A 16,689-nucleotide genomic window follows, 5' to 3' on the forward strand; every position below is an offset into this window, starting at 1 on the left:
ACATCAGAAGACTCCATCCCGTGTCTGAGATCTCTACCTACTTCCTCAATGTGTCATTACAACAACAAACCCCATGCAAACACAGCCAATCTGTGTCCCCTTTCAAGATCCTCCCAAACAATCAGAATACAAAACCGCCTAAAACTTACCCTGTTCAACACCAGATCCCTTAACGAACATGACTTCATCAGAGACAATATGCTGGATCTACTCTGCATTACAGAAACATTTAAAACTGTCATTCACTCACTCCGCTCCCGTCGCACTCAAACTTGCTGCAATTACGACCATCAATAAAAAGATTGCACTTGATCCTAACCAAAACAACTACCAACCTATATTAAATCGCCCTTTTCTCTCAAAAGTGCTTGAACGCAGTGTTGCTTCACAACTGAAAACCCACTTGGACATCAATTCCCTCGATGAACTGTTTCAATCTGGTTTCAGAACACAAGACTGCACAGCAAGTCCTGAATGACCTTCTCCTCCCCTCAGTCGGCAGCCTCCTCAACATACTCATCTTACTTGACCTCACTGCAGCATTCGACACCATCCACTGCTCCATCCTCCTCACCCACCTGGAATCCTCTTTTGGTATCAAAGAATCTCTTGGTTCAAATCTCACTTCCTAGACAGACAGCTCATCAACATCTACACATCTGACCTCATCCTTGGTTAACAAGGTGTCACCTAAAGCTCAGGGCTTGACACCCTCCTCTTCATCCTTTATATCCTCCCCCTTAGCCACATAATTTGTCAGCATGGTCTCCAGTTTCACTCTTTCGCGGACGATATCCAATTATACACCTCTACTGAATGTATCACCAACACCCCCCAATCCACCGCCAACAAATGCCTATGGGCTTAAAAATATAGATGAGCAGCAATTTCTTCAAAATAAAGTGCAACAAATCTGAAGTCCACAAAATCCCTCACCAAACACACCAACAGCTTCTCAAAAACTCAGCTACCTGGATGCTCACGCACTCACTCCCAAGAACACATCACCCCACTGACTCCCTATAGAACAACACGTCCATTTAAACCTCATCACCTACAAAGCTCTCCATGACCCCCTTCTACATATTCACACTCCTTTCATGGCACACTACATAGGGATGCCTCCAGGTTCTAAACGGGAAATGATAAGAGAGGAATAAAAATCTGGTCCACACACTCATTCCTGCTTGGTATGATACTGAAAAGGGCAATGCCATTGCAGAGCTGAAACATGTGTTAAAGCTAGCCATTACAAGTGATGGGTGGAGCAGTTTAAGTCAGGACTACTACCTCACAGTGACAGAGCATTACTTCAAGCAAAGCAGCGTGAAACAGAAAATCCTTATAACCAAAGCCGTTTGTTTACCAGGCACAAACAGGAGATGCAGTGGCAGAGGAGATCACAGATATTTTGGAAGAATTTGGTATAGAGGTTAGCAAGATTGCAGCAGTGACTGCCGACAATGCTGCCAAACTCAAACTCAATGTCCTGAAAATTGGGTGCTCTGCCCAAACGCTTAACACCGCGGCGCAAAATATCTATCAAATCAGTACCATTGACAGATGGGCAGGAAGAATTAGGGCAGTGGCCTTCTGGACAAAGAGGTCATCAATTGCTAAAGCAGTCCTGAAAGAAAAGCAGCACCTCCCAGGTAAGACATGACAGTTCAATTTATGAAATAATTGTTTGAAATTCTCAACTTAATTTCCATAATTTAATTTAATATTGTTAATAAGTGTTCTGGGATAAACTGGTATGTTTGTTTGTTTCAGGCCGTCCCCAGCACATACTGATCCCCGACATGAAAACAAGGTGGAATTCCATCTTCCTTATGGTTGAAAGATTTATGGAGCAATACCCAGGGATCCAAGCTGCATCCATGGACCCACGACTGAGGAAGCAGATGGAAAAGGAGAAACTTATACAGTTGAAATATGAGGACTTTGTGAAGGCTGAGGAGATTGTACAACTCATGCGTGTCATGTACACGCATGAGTACCGGGAAGACACCATCTGTGGCCAAATCATCCCAATCCTCAGGAAACTTGAAGACCATATAACAGACCATATAACAGAAGGAAGACACAGTGTTTGTGCAAAGCATTAAAGAGAAGGTTGGGGAAAATCTCACTGGACGTTACCGGGAAGACACCATCTGGGCAAAGAAACAGATATGGAGGAGACAGTCACTCCACTGTACAAACCAAGGAGTTCCTTGGAGGAGCTGTTTGCTGAGGAAGACAGGGAGCTGAGGACAACCATGCAGCAGAACACCTTGTCCATAATGCTAGTTGATAAAGAAATCCAACTCGTCAGAAGACCCTGCAATTTGGTGGTGGAAATAGAAGGCAGCCCTCTGTAGAGTTGGATTTGGAGAGGTACTCTCCCCCTGCTGACGGAGCTTGCAGCCCCCTACCTTTGCCCAAGCCTCTTCCTTCCCCAGTGAAAGAGTTTTCTCGAAAGCAGGCGGAACTGTAAGTCAGGAAAGATCCTGACTTCTGACAAAGAAAGTAGATATGTTGCTTTTTCTGCAAAAGAACTGTTAGGATACTTTTCTAGTTTCTACACTGTTAATTTGAACTTTTTTTTAGCCATTTGCCCGCTTAGAAGATTGTTTATTTGTATTGATTTATTTACATGTTTTTGGCATTGAAATTATGAGTTATCTCCTGTTACCTTCAAATTTACTAACATCTTTTATCCTTGGGGTCAATTTGACCCCAGCAATTCAAACCTCTAGGAAATGATTATGATTCAAATTGTTACCCAAGTTTATGTGTCAAGTACTTTATGTTTGTCTGTTGACTACCTAAATAGCCCTTAAATATCTTTCCAACTGTCCCCATACACGCACCTCCCCTCTAAATTTGTCATCTCAAGTATATCCTTTTCGATTGATGGTGTTATGAAGAGCTCAAATGCTGATTGTATGTCTTGCACATGGCTGACATCATATCTGGTGGGGCCTGGAACCATTTTGATGACATTAGCAGCACTAAGTCTACCCTGTTGTTCAAGTGGGGAGACGGAGCATAATAACTTTCCATTTTTGGAAGGTGTGTTTGCTGGTGGTTGAGAGACAACAGGAGGGTCAACACTGAGGGTCTCATTCTCATCAGAGGAGGATGTCTCATAATCAGGGTCCTCCTCAACATCATGCTCTGTCTCAGACACATTCTCCTCTATGTCACTTTCATGGTCAAAGAGATGAGACAACACCTCATTGACAGAACACCTTTCCTTAGAAGTCATTTTCAGTTGAGAGAGCAGAAAGAGAGAGCACACAGAGCACCAAGAGAAATGGTTTAGAAGGCTGCTGTGCAAGTGTTTATATGTTTGCTCCACCCCCATGTTGTGTGAACTATCAATATCTTCACGGGAACCATATTATCCCTTCCCATGTTGTGTGAACTATCAGTGGTTCTCGCACTACTACATTTATTGTTATGTCAGGTTAGAGCCCTAAAGATTTTTGAAGATTATAAAATTGCATCTTATAGTGACCTCAATATCATCCAAAACAAATGTGTGTAAAATGTTGATATTCCTTATATGTTATATATACAGCTAAAACAGCCTGGGGTCAAATTGACCCAAAAAGAACACCGATGCGTACAGCATGTGTACAGGACATTGAACACAAATCATCATATTACTTTTATGTTTACCCTATTGTCCCCATAAAATTAGGAAAATATGAAGCAAAAAAAATAATGTCAATCATTTATTTAGAGACGTTAATCAAATTGACCCCAAAAGTAACAGGAGGGTTATACATTTCTGCTGTTTGCATATGAATAATAAAGCCATGTTTGTTCTTTTTTTGTAATTGTAATTTTTTCTTACAAAATAATCAAAATGAACCGATAAGCAGTATCGATAATAGTACTAGTATTGATAAAATCATAACGATAGCCATCCCTACTCCTACACGTACCCTCAAATCAGCAATCGCTAACCTCCTCACGCCCACAACAAGGACCAAGGCCGGACCAAGGCCGGACGTGGGGTGACAGGACCTTTTGTGCTGCTGCTCCCACCCTCTGGAACTCTCTTCCCACTCAGATTCACTCCCTAAAAGCCCGTAAAACACAACTTTTCAAGTCTGCTTTTAATCTCTAACCATTTCACCTGTTGGTCGAATTTGCTTAATTTAATATTCCTGTGATGTATTTTTAAAAATATGTCTCTCTATATCATCTCCTTTGTGTCATTGAGTTTTTAAAAAAGCGCTTCCTCAATAAAATGTATTATTAAAGTTGATAGACAAAAACAGGGACAATTGCCGACTGTACAACGCCGTGTTAGCAAACTGTCAATCACAAGGTAGCCCCGCCCCTAAAACATATCCTTCTTTATGGTCTGTTTGACTCTAAATGGACCATCATTTGCTAAATGAACATCGTGCTGTATTGAAGAAGACTTGGAACGAGAGATTGAGACCATAAACTCATGTTTACAATGTTTACTGAGGTAATAAATCAAGAGAGAAGTAGAGTCATTCAATTCTTTATTTTCCAAGACTTCTATAAAACCACATTTTTGCCCCCTGCTGGATTAGAAAGAATGCAGGTTTAAGGCACTACAACCCCACATCGGCTTCCCTTTTCAGAACCAGAGGTCTTTGCCTAATACATACACAAGGTGTTAGCAACCTTGTAAACTAAAAGTCCCAGTGGTGCACTTACGCCTCTTGTGGCCGAAATGAGTACATCAATAAATAAATATCTCCTGTTTTCACAGAGATTAAACATTTAGAAAGATGATTCTGGCAAAGACTTTTTTCTCATCTGTTCTTAAGTCATAAACACAGGGGGAAAAGAATTAGAGTAGACTTAAAAAATGCATCACCTGATTTTATCTACAAATGTAAAGCTTGCAGTGCAAGCTTTACTATATGTTTATATAGTAACTATATGTTTGTGCATTTGTATTTTGACTTACAAGTGGAAAAGCCTTCAGGCTACCCCAGAGCACTGAGTAATAGATAGAGTCAGAGTTTACCCAATATGCCTATGAATATCTCATGCTTTAAAAACTCCAATCTTCTGAGAGAGCACCTGAAGACACCCCCACACTCTCCCTTTGTTTGTGTAACTCTAGGCGTCACCCTTGGATTTTGCCATTCCTGCCAATATTGTCGATCCCCTTCTCATTATTCTCCAATCCTTTCTCCATTTGAAGGTAATCTGGCATTCTGGGATGATGATAAGAAAACACCTTATAACCAGAACGGATCTGATGAGGAAATAACTCAATATAACAACCACGGATCTGAGTATAATATGAAGAGATCAATGAAGGAAAGATGTAGATAGTACGGGTAATAACAGCACAAGATCTCAAGAGAGAAGCAATGACAAATAATGTCTTTATTACAAAGAAACCTGATACAATGTTGTTGTGGAGATGAATGCAACCCAGTCCTCCAGCAGCGTCTTTTCAAGGTAAACTCTCTAGGTGATGTTTGGGAAGTATTGAGAGGCATTTTGTTTGCTCAGACATAAAAGGTATTACAATATCCAGCGAACATAGATTACAACACGTGTTTACAGTGCCAGAGATGATGATTTCCTTTGTGCTGCAGAGAAGTAAAACTGCTGCGCTGCATACTAAACAGGCTCAGCCCTAAAGACTCACCCTCCACACTGCTCACACTAAACTGTTTATGTGAATATGTTAATCTCTTGACAAGGCCCAGGTGCCATTCCTGCGCTATACAGTAATGTACGTTAGTAGAGCCTGGAATTATCCTTGGCCATACTGGTAAAATGTCACCTCCTTCTTGAAAAATGCTATTTATAACTCCCACATAATTGAACAAGTCTGTGGATGGAAATTACCTTTACATGGAAAGGTCATTGCTTCTTTTACTTTCTGAGGACTGGGGCCCGTCTGATGTTGGCACTTTCACTGTTTCACATAACAGTTGATGAAGTCATGGTGTGTCCAAGGAGGTTGTACTCGTTATTATCCATCGTAATCTCCGCCAGGAGCATCATGAGATCTGTCCCGAGTAAGTGAGTGAGATAGTGAGTGAGTGAGTTAGTGAGGTAGTGAATGAGTTAGTGAGATAGTGAGTGAGATAATGAATGAGTTAGTGAGATAGTGAATGAGTTAGTGAGATAGGGAATCAGTTAGTGAGATAGTGAATAAGTGTTTGAGTTAGTATGAGTGGGCAGCATTTTGTCTGTCTGCAGCTTATCTCTCATTCTGCAGCAGCAAAATGCATAATATTGTGGGTGTCCAGTATTGGCTGCATGCTCAATGACCTATTGTGATAACGGTGATTCACACTCTCTCAAAACACCCGTTATTGCCTGTTTTATACTGCCCATGACTGCCTGCTGAATCCTCACTCTGGCCGGTAGGGGCCACTAGTGATAACACATCTGAGTGCATCGCTAATCATTTGAAGCTTGTCCTTGTCATGTTATAGCCTTTAGTGTTTCCAATTAATTACCTAGACCGTCTAGGCCAGTGGTTCTTAACCTTATTGGAGGTACTGAACCCTGCGAGCTTCATCAGTGCATTCACCGAACCCTTCGTAATTGGAAAAATAAAATATGATTTCTTCAAAACATAGGTATATATTTTATTAGTGCACAAAATGAACCATGCATCAGTTGCACACAAAATCACTGTGTGCAAAGAACAAAACCAACAAAACATGAATTTCACACAAAAACATAACTCAATGAATGATTTGCCAGCAGGTACGCAACTTCGTACGATGCTGTGAGGATCAGTTTGTCGACAAACAAAACATGAATTTCACACAAAAACATAACTCAGTGAATATTTACTGCAAATCAATGTGACTTTTGCTGTTGCCTTTCAGATACAAGTTCAGAAATGCGCGGCTTCACCTTGGCAAGTGCCACTCTCATATCATTTTCGCAGCAAAGTCTGTTCCTTTTCTTAGTTTTCATGTCCACCGTCCTCGAAAAGGATTGCTCACAAAGATACGTTGTAATAAACGGTGTGAGTATGTCAAGGGCTTTCTTGGCAATACGAGGGTATGGTACGATTTGGTGACACCAAAACGTTGAGAGCGTTGTTGTTCCGAAGAGTTGCTGTTGAAGCTGGCTCTGCTGAAGTTCAATGATTTCGTCGAGGCATTCATCGTTGACATCTGCTGTCGCAACACTAAACGTGAACGGCTGTCTCACCCATGCTGGATATGACTGTGTGGTGGGGAAGTATCCGTCGAGGGACTTTGCGAGCACATCTAAGTGCATGGCAATCGCTTGCTTCAGCTCCCCAGGTACAGAAATGTCTCCAATTCCAGACACGTCTTCGATCTTACTTACGCAGTCGTCCAGCAGGGGAAAGTTTGCGAAGTTGTCATTCTCTGTTCGTCGTTTCCATAAAGGTAGCTTTTTTTTTAAACGCATTCAGGCTTTCTTCCGCTTCGATGATGTTGACTCCACCGCCCTGCATCTGTCGATTGAGATGATTGAGAGCATCGAAAATATCGGCCATGTACGCCAAGATGAGAATGAACTCAGAATCTTCGAAGCAATCTGCGTGACAATGTTGGTACTCTCGCAAAAACAGGGCTAATTCCACACGCATGGCAAAAACCCGATTCAGCACCTTTCCCCGGGATAACCACCGAACGTTAGAATGGTACAGAAGTACCTCGAATTCAGAGCCCATTTCCTGACAGAGCTCTTTGAAGATGCGGTGCTTCATAGCACTATTTCGCACGTAGTTCACACATTCAACTACGATTTTTAGTACTTCTGCCAGTTTTGGAGGCAAGGTTTTTGTTGCCAACGCATGCCTGTGCAGAACACAGTGTGTAACAATGATGTGTGGTGCATCGGATTTCACCAGCGCTCCAAAACCAGAGTGTCGTCCCAGCATGGCTGGAGCTCCGTCCGAACAAACTGCAGAAACCATATTCCACGAAAGATTGTTGTCTCTGAAGAAGTCATCCACGAGTTTCTTCACATCGACTGCCTTGGTTGTTGTTGTAAAAGGCTTACAAAATAAAAAATCTTCCTTTATTTCGTCGTCTTTCATATAGCGCACGAATACAACAAGCTGGCTGAGATTGGAAACGTCGGTGGTCTCATCGAGTTGGAGGCTGAATTTTGCTGGGCTTGAAATCAGATCTGCAACTACTTGAGCCAAGATGTCATCGCTCATGTCGTCTATTCTGCTGCTGACCGTGTCATTTGAAAGAGGAATTTGGGATAACTTATCTTCAGCAGCTTTTCCCAGCATGATATTCGCCATCTTCAACGCAGCTGGTTTCACGAGTGTTTCACCAATGGTGTGTGGTTTGCCCTGCTTTGCGATCAGGTACGCAACTTCGTACGATGCTGTGAGGATCGGTTTGTCGATGGGTACGAAGCCGAGAACAGGTAGAGTAGCCTTTTCATCGAATCTGGCTCTCTTCACCTTGAATTCAGCGAGTGTTGTGTTCTTGTATTTCCCATCATGCAGCTTTAGGAAGTGTTCCTTTAGTTTTGCCGGTGCTAGACTAGAATTGCTCAACTTGGCATTGCAAATCATGCATTGAGGACGCTGACTCCCATCACGTTCCTCTTTACACGTGAATCCATATTGTACATATTCGTCCAACCACTTTCTTTTTTTGCTCGACATGTTAGTATGAAGGGATTGAAAATCACAAATGGCGTACAACAGAGCGCAATGTGGCGTATGTGGGTAATTCGCGGCATTCGCGCCTGAAAGGGGGCGTGGCTTATCTCCGTGGCTTATCTCCCTAAAAACAGTACCGTTTCCGCCATCCACCATTGAACTAACCACTAGTTCTGCTTTATACTTGTTGTGGAAGTCCCTCAAACGTCGGACAATCAAACGCCCCCGTGTCTGGGTTCATAATATTTTCGCACAACTGCGTCTGAATGACGGCCGCTTCCAGCGTCATTCGCGCAGCCCGGTGGAAATTCGCGTCATTCGCAACCATTCGCGTCTGTGCATTGACTTTACATGTAAACTACATCGCAGTGTGTGTCTGCCGAGGGGTTCGGCAGACACACACTGCGATCAAGTGAGCCGCCGCTTTAAAAATTAATGACCGTCTATTCCGTTCACACCGAGCGCCCCGTTCGGTGTGAACGCAGCATAAGTTTTAGCTTTCTCCGTGCTTTTTGGGCTACCCAAGCCACCGTAGGGCTATCCAAGCCACCGTACCGTTATGCTGCGTTCACACCGAACGGGGCCCTCGGTGTGAACGCACCTTAAGGAATAGACGGTCATTAATTTTTAAAGCGGCGGCTCACTTGACCGCAGTGTGTGTCTGCCGAACCCCTGAGAGTGACTCATCGAACCCCTGGGGTTCGATCGAACCCAGGTTAAGAACCACTGGTCTAGGCAGACTCATTTCATAATGAATTGAAAACATTGACACACTTCATTCTGGGCGGGTCAGGAAGGCCGCTTGGTGTGGGAGGATCCTCTCGTGGGAACTCTCTGTGATGGTCTGCAGAGACCGGCCTGGGACGAAGGTGGCTTGTGGCTCTGACCGTGAGCTTAACAGGACCCGTCTCCTTTACCATGCTATTTTGGTGTGACATTTGTGTGATTGGGTGCGATTAAAATTGTCTACAAGAGCCGTTCTTCATAGATCCAGCTTCTTTATTTTGCCTTCAAAGTGCAAAGGATTAACTTGGCGTTGTTTTTCATATTTTAATTAAAATTAAAAATGCTTACAATGTTTTTTCAATTTTTGGGTGGTAATAATATATTTGATACAAATATCAATATCAAGATATTGTATCAAAGTTAGATATTCCAGTATCCTAACAATGCTATACTGATACTATATGCTCATAGATAAAGGGGTGATGATGCAGTTCATGCTTTACATTCCTCAGATATAGCTATGCAGTGTTATAAGCACCAGATAGCATGTTGCATAGAACATTCACCACGACCTCAAGTGACTGGAGACTTGACTTGGACTTTCAAAAGATGACTTGTTAGCATCTCTGTGAGAAACTAAGACCCTCCATCCACACTAATGATCTTCCTCCATTACTTCATCAAACCTATAATACCCACTAAAAAGGCAAGCTGGGATGTCTATGTCCAAACAGACAAGAAGATTTCAAACTTCTCAACAATTACAACATCTACAGTCTAAACAGTGAATATGGTATGGTATGGTTCTTGGGATGGACAAAGTGAGAGAAAATGAAAGAATAATCTGCCAATCTTCACAGTTCTCAAAAGACCTGACTGAGGAGATGGAGAGGGAAGGACCAGAATCACAAGTTTACATGCTTTCTTCAGTGCCAATAGATTTCAAACGGCAGGATGTGGACAGCAAGGGAGTGTACTGAGGCTTCATTAGCTTTGTCAGATGCTGTTAAGAGACATATTGACATGGTCATTAGTGGGGAAATCAAGTGAGTTACTGAGTCAAGAATGACTCAATTGGTGAAAGTGTTTGTATGTGCAGCTGCATGAGTGTACATCTGTGTGCATTTGTGACTGCTTTCATGCATTCCAGGGAAAACTCTGAATTCAGTAAAAAAGGTAACTTTGTTTTGTTATTTAACCTGGACCCTATTTTCCATGTGTGTCGTGTCTAAATGACTAATCAGCAGAACTATTTTTGAAATTGGTCCAGTATTGAGGGACAACAATGCAGACAGCATCCCAAACACCATTTGTCATTGGACGACTTTGTTATGTCGAATAAAACTCTTTTCTTTTGGGAAACTGTCTGCGTCTCCCTGAATAGGTCATGGCGGTCAGAGCCAGGTCGTGACATATCTGCTACTCTGTGGTGAGAGGGAAGTCTGGGTCAGCCTGCTTGGCCTGTTGCCACCGCGACCCGACCCCGGATAAGCGGAGGAAGATGGATGGATAGATGGATGTTGTGTTATCATTTTACGTAGTCTTGATTTGGGTGTTTACACTGGTCATTTACATTTATAAGGGTTGTACATCTAGTTCTTCAAGTTAATTGTCAACTTAAACAGAATAAAACAACATTTCCCAACAACAAAATTGTGGATGGGGAAAGTGCTGAGTGGCTAACTTTGGGAATCCACTCCCCACAGGGGCCGGTGAGCAAATATGTGAATGTGAATCCCTGGCTGTATGCAGCTTTACATGAAGACAGACACGCCTCAGGGCTAAAAAAAAGCACTGCCACTTTTCAGGTAAAATAAATATATAAATGAATAAAAAATGTTTCCATATAGTCAATCATCAAAATGACCATATACAGGGTGTGCTTTGTAGTAAAGATGGAAACACGTCATTGTATTACAAATCTGAAGGTCTTTCAGTAGATTTCAGTAGAGTTAGTACTTTCAGGAAATGAAATGATGAAAATGATTTCACTAAGCTGTGCAATAACGGGCGATGTTGATCTGCGGGGGCGACTGTGTCTCAGTGGTGGATGTGTCCTTTGCCAGGATACTTAACCCCACGTTGCTTGCGGTGTATGAATGGGTGTGAATGTTAGTTAGTCCTGATGGGCAGGCTTTACCTTGCATGGTAGCCTGCTATCAGTATATGAATGGGTGTCAATGGGTAAATGATGACATTTAGTGTTAAAGCGCTTTGAGTGGCTGGAAGACTAGAAAAGTGCTTAAAATGCACTTATGTTAAAATGATAAATTATGTTTTATATCTTGAACACAGCTTTTGTCTCATGTCCCTGTATTTGTTTTCTGTGTGTCGTATTTTACAGCATTTAAAGCACCTGCTCTATGTGTGTGTGAATATGCCCTTTGCGTAGCGACTTAACTTAAAGACGCTGTCAGGTTTAGTGGCTCATGTTGCTGTCGTTCTGGTTTTGTTGCTGTCCTCAAGCGAGGGGCGTCGCCTTCGGGGGAACAGGGTCTGTCTCATGTGTCATCTCTTCACATCAAGGGAATGCTATTCTTCATACAGTTGTGAGTTCATTTCCATAGAATGGAACGATGGAGTCTATTATTTCCCAAACACATCCTCTCATCTCAATGGGAAAAAAGAGTGTTGCTGTGCAAAGACAAAATTGAATTCCCAACGTTGCTGCTTAATGCAGGAAGGCATGAATGTATAATTAGAGGCCTGTAGGCAACAGATAAGAAAAAAAAATAAAGACTCACTTTGATGTTGATCACAAATAATTTCATGCTGTGAGAACGTGCACGCACCCACACAAGCACCCACACAAGCACCCACACTCCCAGCTGTCACACAGACAGACACCCACTCAGGATGAACACATATAGTGTGTATTCACACACACATACTCCGAACTGACAGAATAGCATAAATACAATTCCTACAGCTCTCTCTCAGTGTGGTGACCTTTGGTGTGTGTTTTACTCCGTTGGTATTGTTGTTTGGTAGTTGCGTCTTCCAGGACCTCTCCATCCATCAAACATGGAACTGCTTGTCACTTCTGAGATTGTTCCCTCTGTGTCCTCTCTGCCAGTGGAACACAGGCTACAGAAATGAGATTGCATATTACTTCATTGTTAATGTTAGACTTGTGATGCAAACAGTTGAAACAATTCATTGGTTCTGAGAGAGGTTTCACCTAAGATGGTGAGCCATTGTAGGTAAAACATTTAAAAAAAATGACCAATCTCAGGAAGGGGGGAAAATTGGAAAAGATTGAAGCTGGAAATGAACAAGAAAGAAAGAGATTAAAGTGTTTAGATTTAGTTTTCTTAGGCCCAATTCACAGCTTTAAAGTCCTGATGCTGATGATCACATGGTGATTCTGGGCTACAACCTAGAGTATGTCCTTATTGCCGAATATGCAAAGTATAATTTGATTAGGTCATCCACTGCAGACAAAATACAGGGTAAGCAGCAGTATATACTGTATATATATCATGTGCACACTTGTGTACTCATATGGTCCACATGTAATTGTAAAGACTGTGCTCTCTAGGGGGTTTAACGCAAAGCTTCTTTCTGTCTCTAAAATAGCTGAATTCAAATCTGTATCCAGACTTGCACCAGGAGTGGATTCCTCTACAGCGCTGTAGAGGAATTTTGGCCCACTCATCTTTGCAGAATTGTTGTAATTCAGCCACATTGGAGGGTTTTCGAGCATGAACCGCCTTTTTAAGGTCATGCCACAGCATCTCAATCGGATTCAGGTCGGGACTTTGACTAGGCCACTCCAAAGTCTTCATTTTGTTTTTCTTAAGCCATTCAGAGGTGGACTTGCTGGTGTGTTTTGGATCATTGTCCTGCTGCAGAACCCAAGTGCGCTTCAGCTTGAGGTCACGAACAGATGGCCGGACATTCTCTTCAGGATTTTTTGGTAGACAGCAGAATTCATGGTTCCATTTACCACAGCAAGTCTTCCAGGTCCTGAAGCAGCAAAACAGCCCCAGACCATCACACTACCACCACCATATTTTACTGTTGGTATGATGTTCCTTTTCTGAAATGCCGTGTTACTTTTACGCCAGATGTAATGGGGCATACACCTTCCAAAAAGTTAAACTTTTGTCTCGTCAGTCCACAGAGTATTTTCCTAAAAGTCTTGGGGATCATCAAGATGTTTTCTGGCAAAACTGAGACGAGCCTTTATGTTCTTTTTGCTCAGCAGTGGTTTCGTCTTGGAACTCTGCCATGCAGGCCATTTTTGCCCAGTCTCTTTCTTATGGTGGAGTCATGAACACTGACCTTAATTGAGGCAAGTGAGGCCTGCAGTTCTTTGGATGTTGTTCTGGGGTCTTTTGTGACCTCTTGGATGAGTCGTCGCTGCGCTCTTGGGGTAATTTTGGTCGGCCGGCCACTCCTGGGAAGGTTCACCACTGTTCCATGTTTTCGCCATTTGTGGATAATGGCTCTCACTCTGATTCGCTGGAGTCCCAAAGCTTTAGAAATGGCTTTCTAACCTTTTCCAGACTGATAGATCTCAATTCCTTTGTTTCTCATTTGTTCCTGAATTTCTTTGGATCGCAGCATGATGTCTAGCTTTTGAGGATCTTTTGGTCTACCTCACTTTGTCAGGCAGGTCCTATTTAAGTGATTTCTTGATTGAGAACAGGTGTGGCAGTAATCAGGCCTGGGTGTGGCTAGAGAAATTGAACTCAGCTTTCCAAAGATGTGATAAACCACAGTTAATTTATGTTTTAACAGGGGGGGGGGGGCAATCACTTTTTCACACAGGGCCATGTAGGTTTGGATTTTATTTTCCCCTTAATAATAAAAACCTTCATTTAAAAACTGCATTTTGTGTTTACTTGTGTTATCTTTGTCTAATATTTAAATTTGTTTGATGATCTGAAACATTTAAGTGTGACAAACATGCAAAGAAATCAGGAAGGGGGCAAACACTTTTTCACACAACTGTATTCATTTGGCTGCCAACAAAATTACATTTTAACTTTTCACCTGAAATGAATGAATAATATAGCGTTGGTTTATTACCAAAAAAACAAATAGTAGAATTAGAATAGGAGGTTTAAGTCAGAATTGCATTAGGCCATATTTTTCTGTAATTATTTTCAATGAGAGTGAAGCCTTTTGCTTGCTGCTTTTGCGTTGCTGAGTACCTCAGGTTATTCCACTCCGTGTGCCTTGACTTAAAAACACTTTGGTAACACTTTATAATAACTACACACTATGAAGCATTAGTTAAGTATGAGTGAACAATTAATTCATCATTTATAAAGCATTGTTCCTACATTAATAATTCATTAGTATGCAATTCATAACAACAGTTATAAATGTTTTATTCTTGATTGATAAGCCCGTCTATTATGTGTTTCATTATTGTGTTTTCATACTTTATAAATGATGGATTCCCCATTTGTAAATGAAGTATTATATATTTTACAAATCAATTATTAAGGAGTTGTAGATGATTAATAAGATAATTTATAAAATGTTAGTAAATGATTAATAACTTATTTAGATGTACATTATTCATACATTTATATATATAATGATTCTCCCCAGTCAGTCTCCCCAGTCTGGCCGTCCCCCCGAGCACCTGTGTCCGGAGCAACTCTGGCAGTCCGGCCGTCCCTCCACCCACCCGGATGTGGACTCTGACTCTCGGCCTCGGAGGAGTCCTAAGTTTGAACTCACTTGGCAAACAGTTAGTATACAAACAGTGGTTCCTAACCTTGGCTCCAGAGCCCCTAACCCTAACCACTGTTTGTTTATTAACTGTTTGCCAAGTGAGTTCCCAAACTGAAAATCACTGACAAGTAATTAGTGGACAAAAAATTATTCAGATCCTTCACTGCAGTAAAAGTACTAATACCATACGGATGAAACAATCCACGACGAGTAAAAGTCCTGCATTCAAAACATTAGTCAATTATGTTATAATCAACAAGATGTACTTAAAGAAAAAAATGATTTTGACAGTGATTTGCCTTCATATCCGTGTGGGTTTTTCACCTGGAACTCAGGCTTCCCACACGGAGGCTAATTTGAATCAAATAAATCATCTAAATTAAGTTGACTGTATTGGCTTTTCTGAATGAATATATATACAATATAAATACATATCTTTGGTGTTTTGGTGAATGTAAAGTAGAAGTGCTGGTATCTTTTTAAATTGTGATTTAATGTTACCACTCCTGTAAAATTTGCCTAAAACGCCTATCCAAGGCGTACTCAAATTAAATTGAAAGCTGTTCTTGAACCATTTGGAGTACATGCATGGTTTTGGTCTCCTTTGAAAGGTAACACTGAAATGTCTTCCCCAACAGTCAGAATCACTGTAAGTGCTACTGGCATTGACTAATAGAAGTTGGAACACACTGAAATAGAAGGTTTTTATTTCCGTCTGGATGTTTTTTTGCAAACAGATGCCTGCAGATGACTATATCTGGGACCTATTAGCTGGAAAACACAATGGGACCATAGCATGAAGCCTTACCTAGTCCAAGTTCAAATCTGATAACAATACCACAGAAAAAGAATATTTTATGTTTTACTAAGAGTATGTCTAGGCACTTTCCAAAAAAAAATATGTGTTCATAATTCAAACTAAAGCTTATTTATGTTGATATTTAGTTATCTATAATATATTTATCCATTATTAACTTTCACAGATTCTTGAAAATTCTTAATAACCACACTTTAGTGTTAAGGCATGGACGTAGGTACCTGACTCGCAGTGTCACAAGTGACTTCCACATTCTATCTCTACATACACCCCCTGAATATGCATATCGTTATTTTCGTAATTTCATTGGCTATACGAAGAGTGAGCAGTGGTGTATAAAGTACCCAAAAGCCATACTTGAGTAAAAGTAAAGATACCTTATTGGAAAACTACTCCAGTAAAAGTAAAAGTCACCTATTAGAATACTACTTGAGTAAAAGTCTTAAAGTATCTGATATTTATTGTACTTAAGTATCAAAAGTAATTTTCTGATATTAAATGTACTTAAGTATTGAAAGTAAAAGAAGAAACCATTTTTATTGTCATATACATACACGAAATTTGACCTCTGCATTTGACCCATCCCTGTATATAGGGAGCAGTGGGCTGCCAATGACAGGCACCCGGGGAGCCGGGGGTTCAGTGTCTTGCTCAGGGACACTACGACACGTGACACGTCCCAGTCGAGGATCGAACCGTTGACCCTGCAGTTACCAGACAACCCTCTTAACCCAGTGAGCCATGGTCGCCCCCAGACCGTACAAGTAAATACAAGTAAATGCTGTTAATAAAAAAGCAAAGGGTCAGAATTTTGAGAATTATGAAGTTTATTCTT

General features: G+C 41.4%; 1 protein-coding gene across 1 annotated transcript; it reads right to left on the minus strand.

Annotated features, from left to right (window-relative positions):
* Positions 1 to 7,348: 7,348 nt before the first annotated feature.
* Positions 7,349 to 8,527, minus strand: LOC142962426 (protein FAM200C-like). The gene has a single exon (XM_076102903.1). It carries the CDS (start codon positions 8,525 to 8,527, stop codon positions 7,349 to 7,351), a length of 1,179 nt encoding a protein of 392 aa, XP_075959018.1.
* Positions 8,528 to 16,689: the final 8,162 nt, after the last annotated feature.

The sequence above is a fragment of the Anarhichas minor genome, unplaced genomic scaffold (assembly GCF_050575085.1).
Source record: "Anarhichas minor isolate MPS153535 unplaced genomic scaffold, ASM5057508v1 ptg000028l, whole genome shotgun sequence".
In the NCBI taxonomy this organism is placed as follows: Eukaryota; Metazoa; Chordata; class Actinopteri; order Perciformes; family Anarhichadidae; genus Anarhichas; species Anarhichas minor.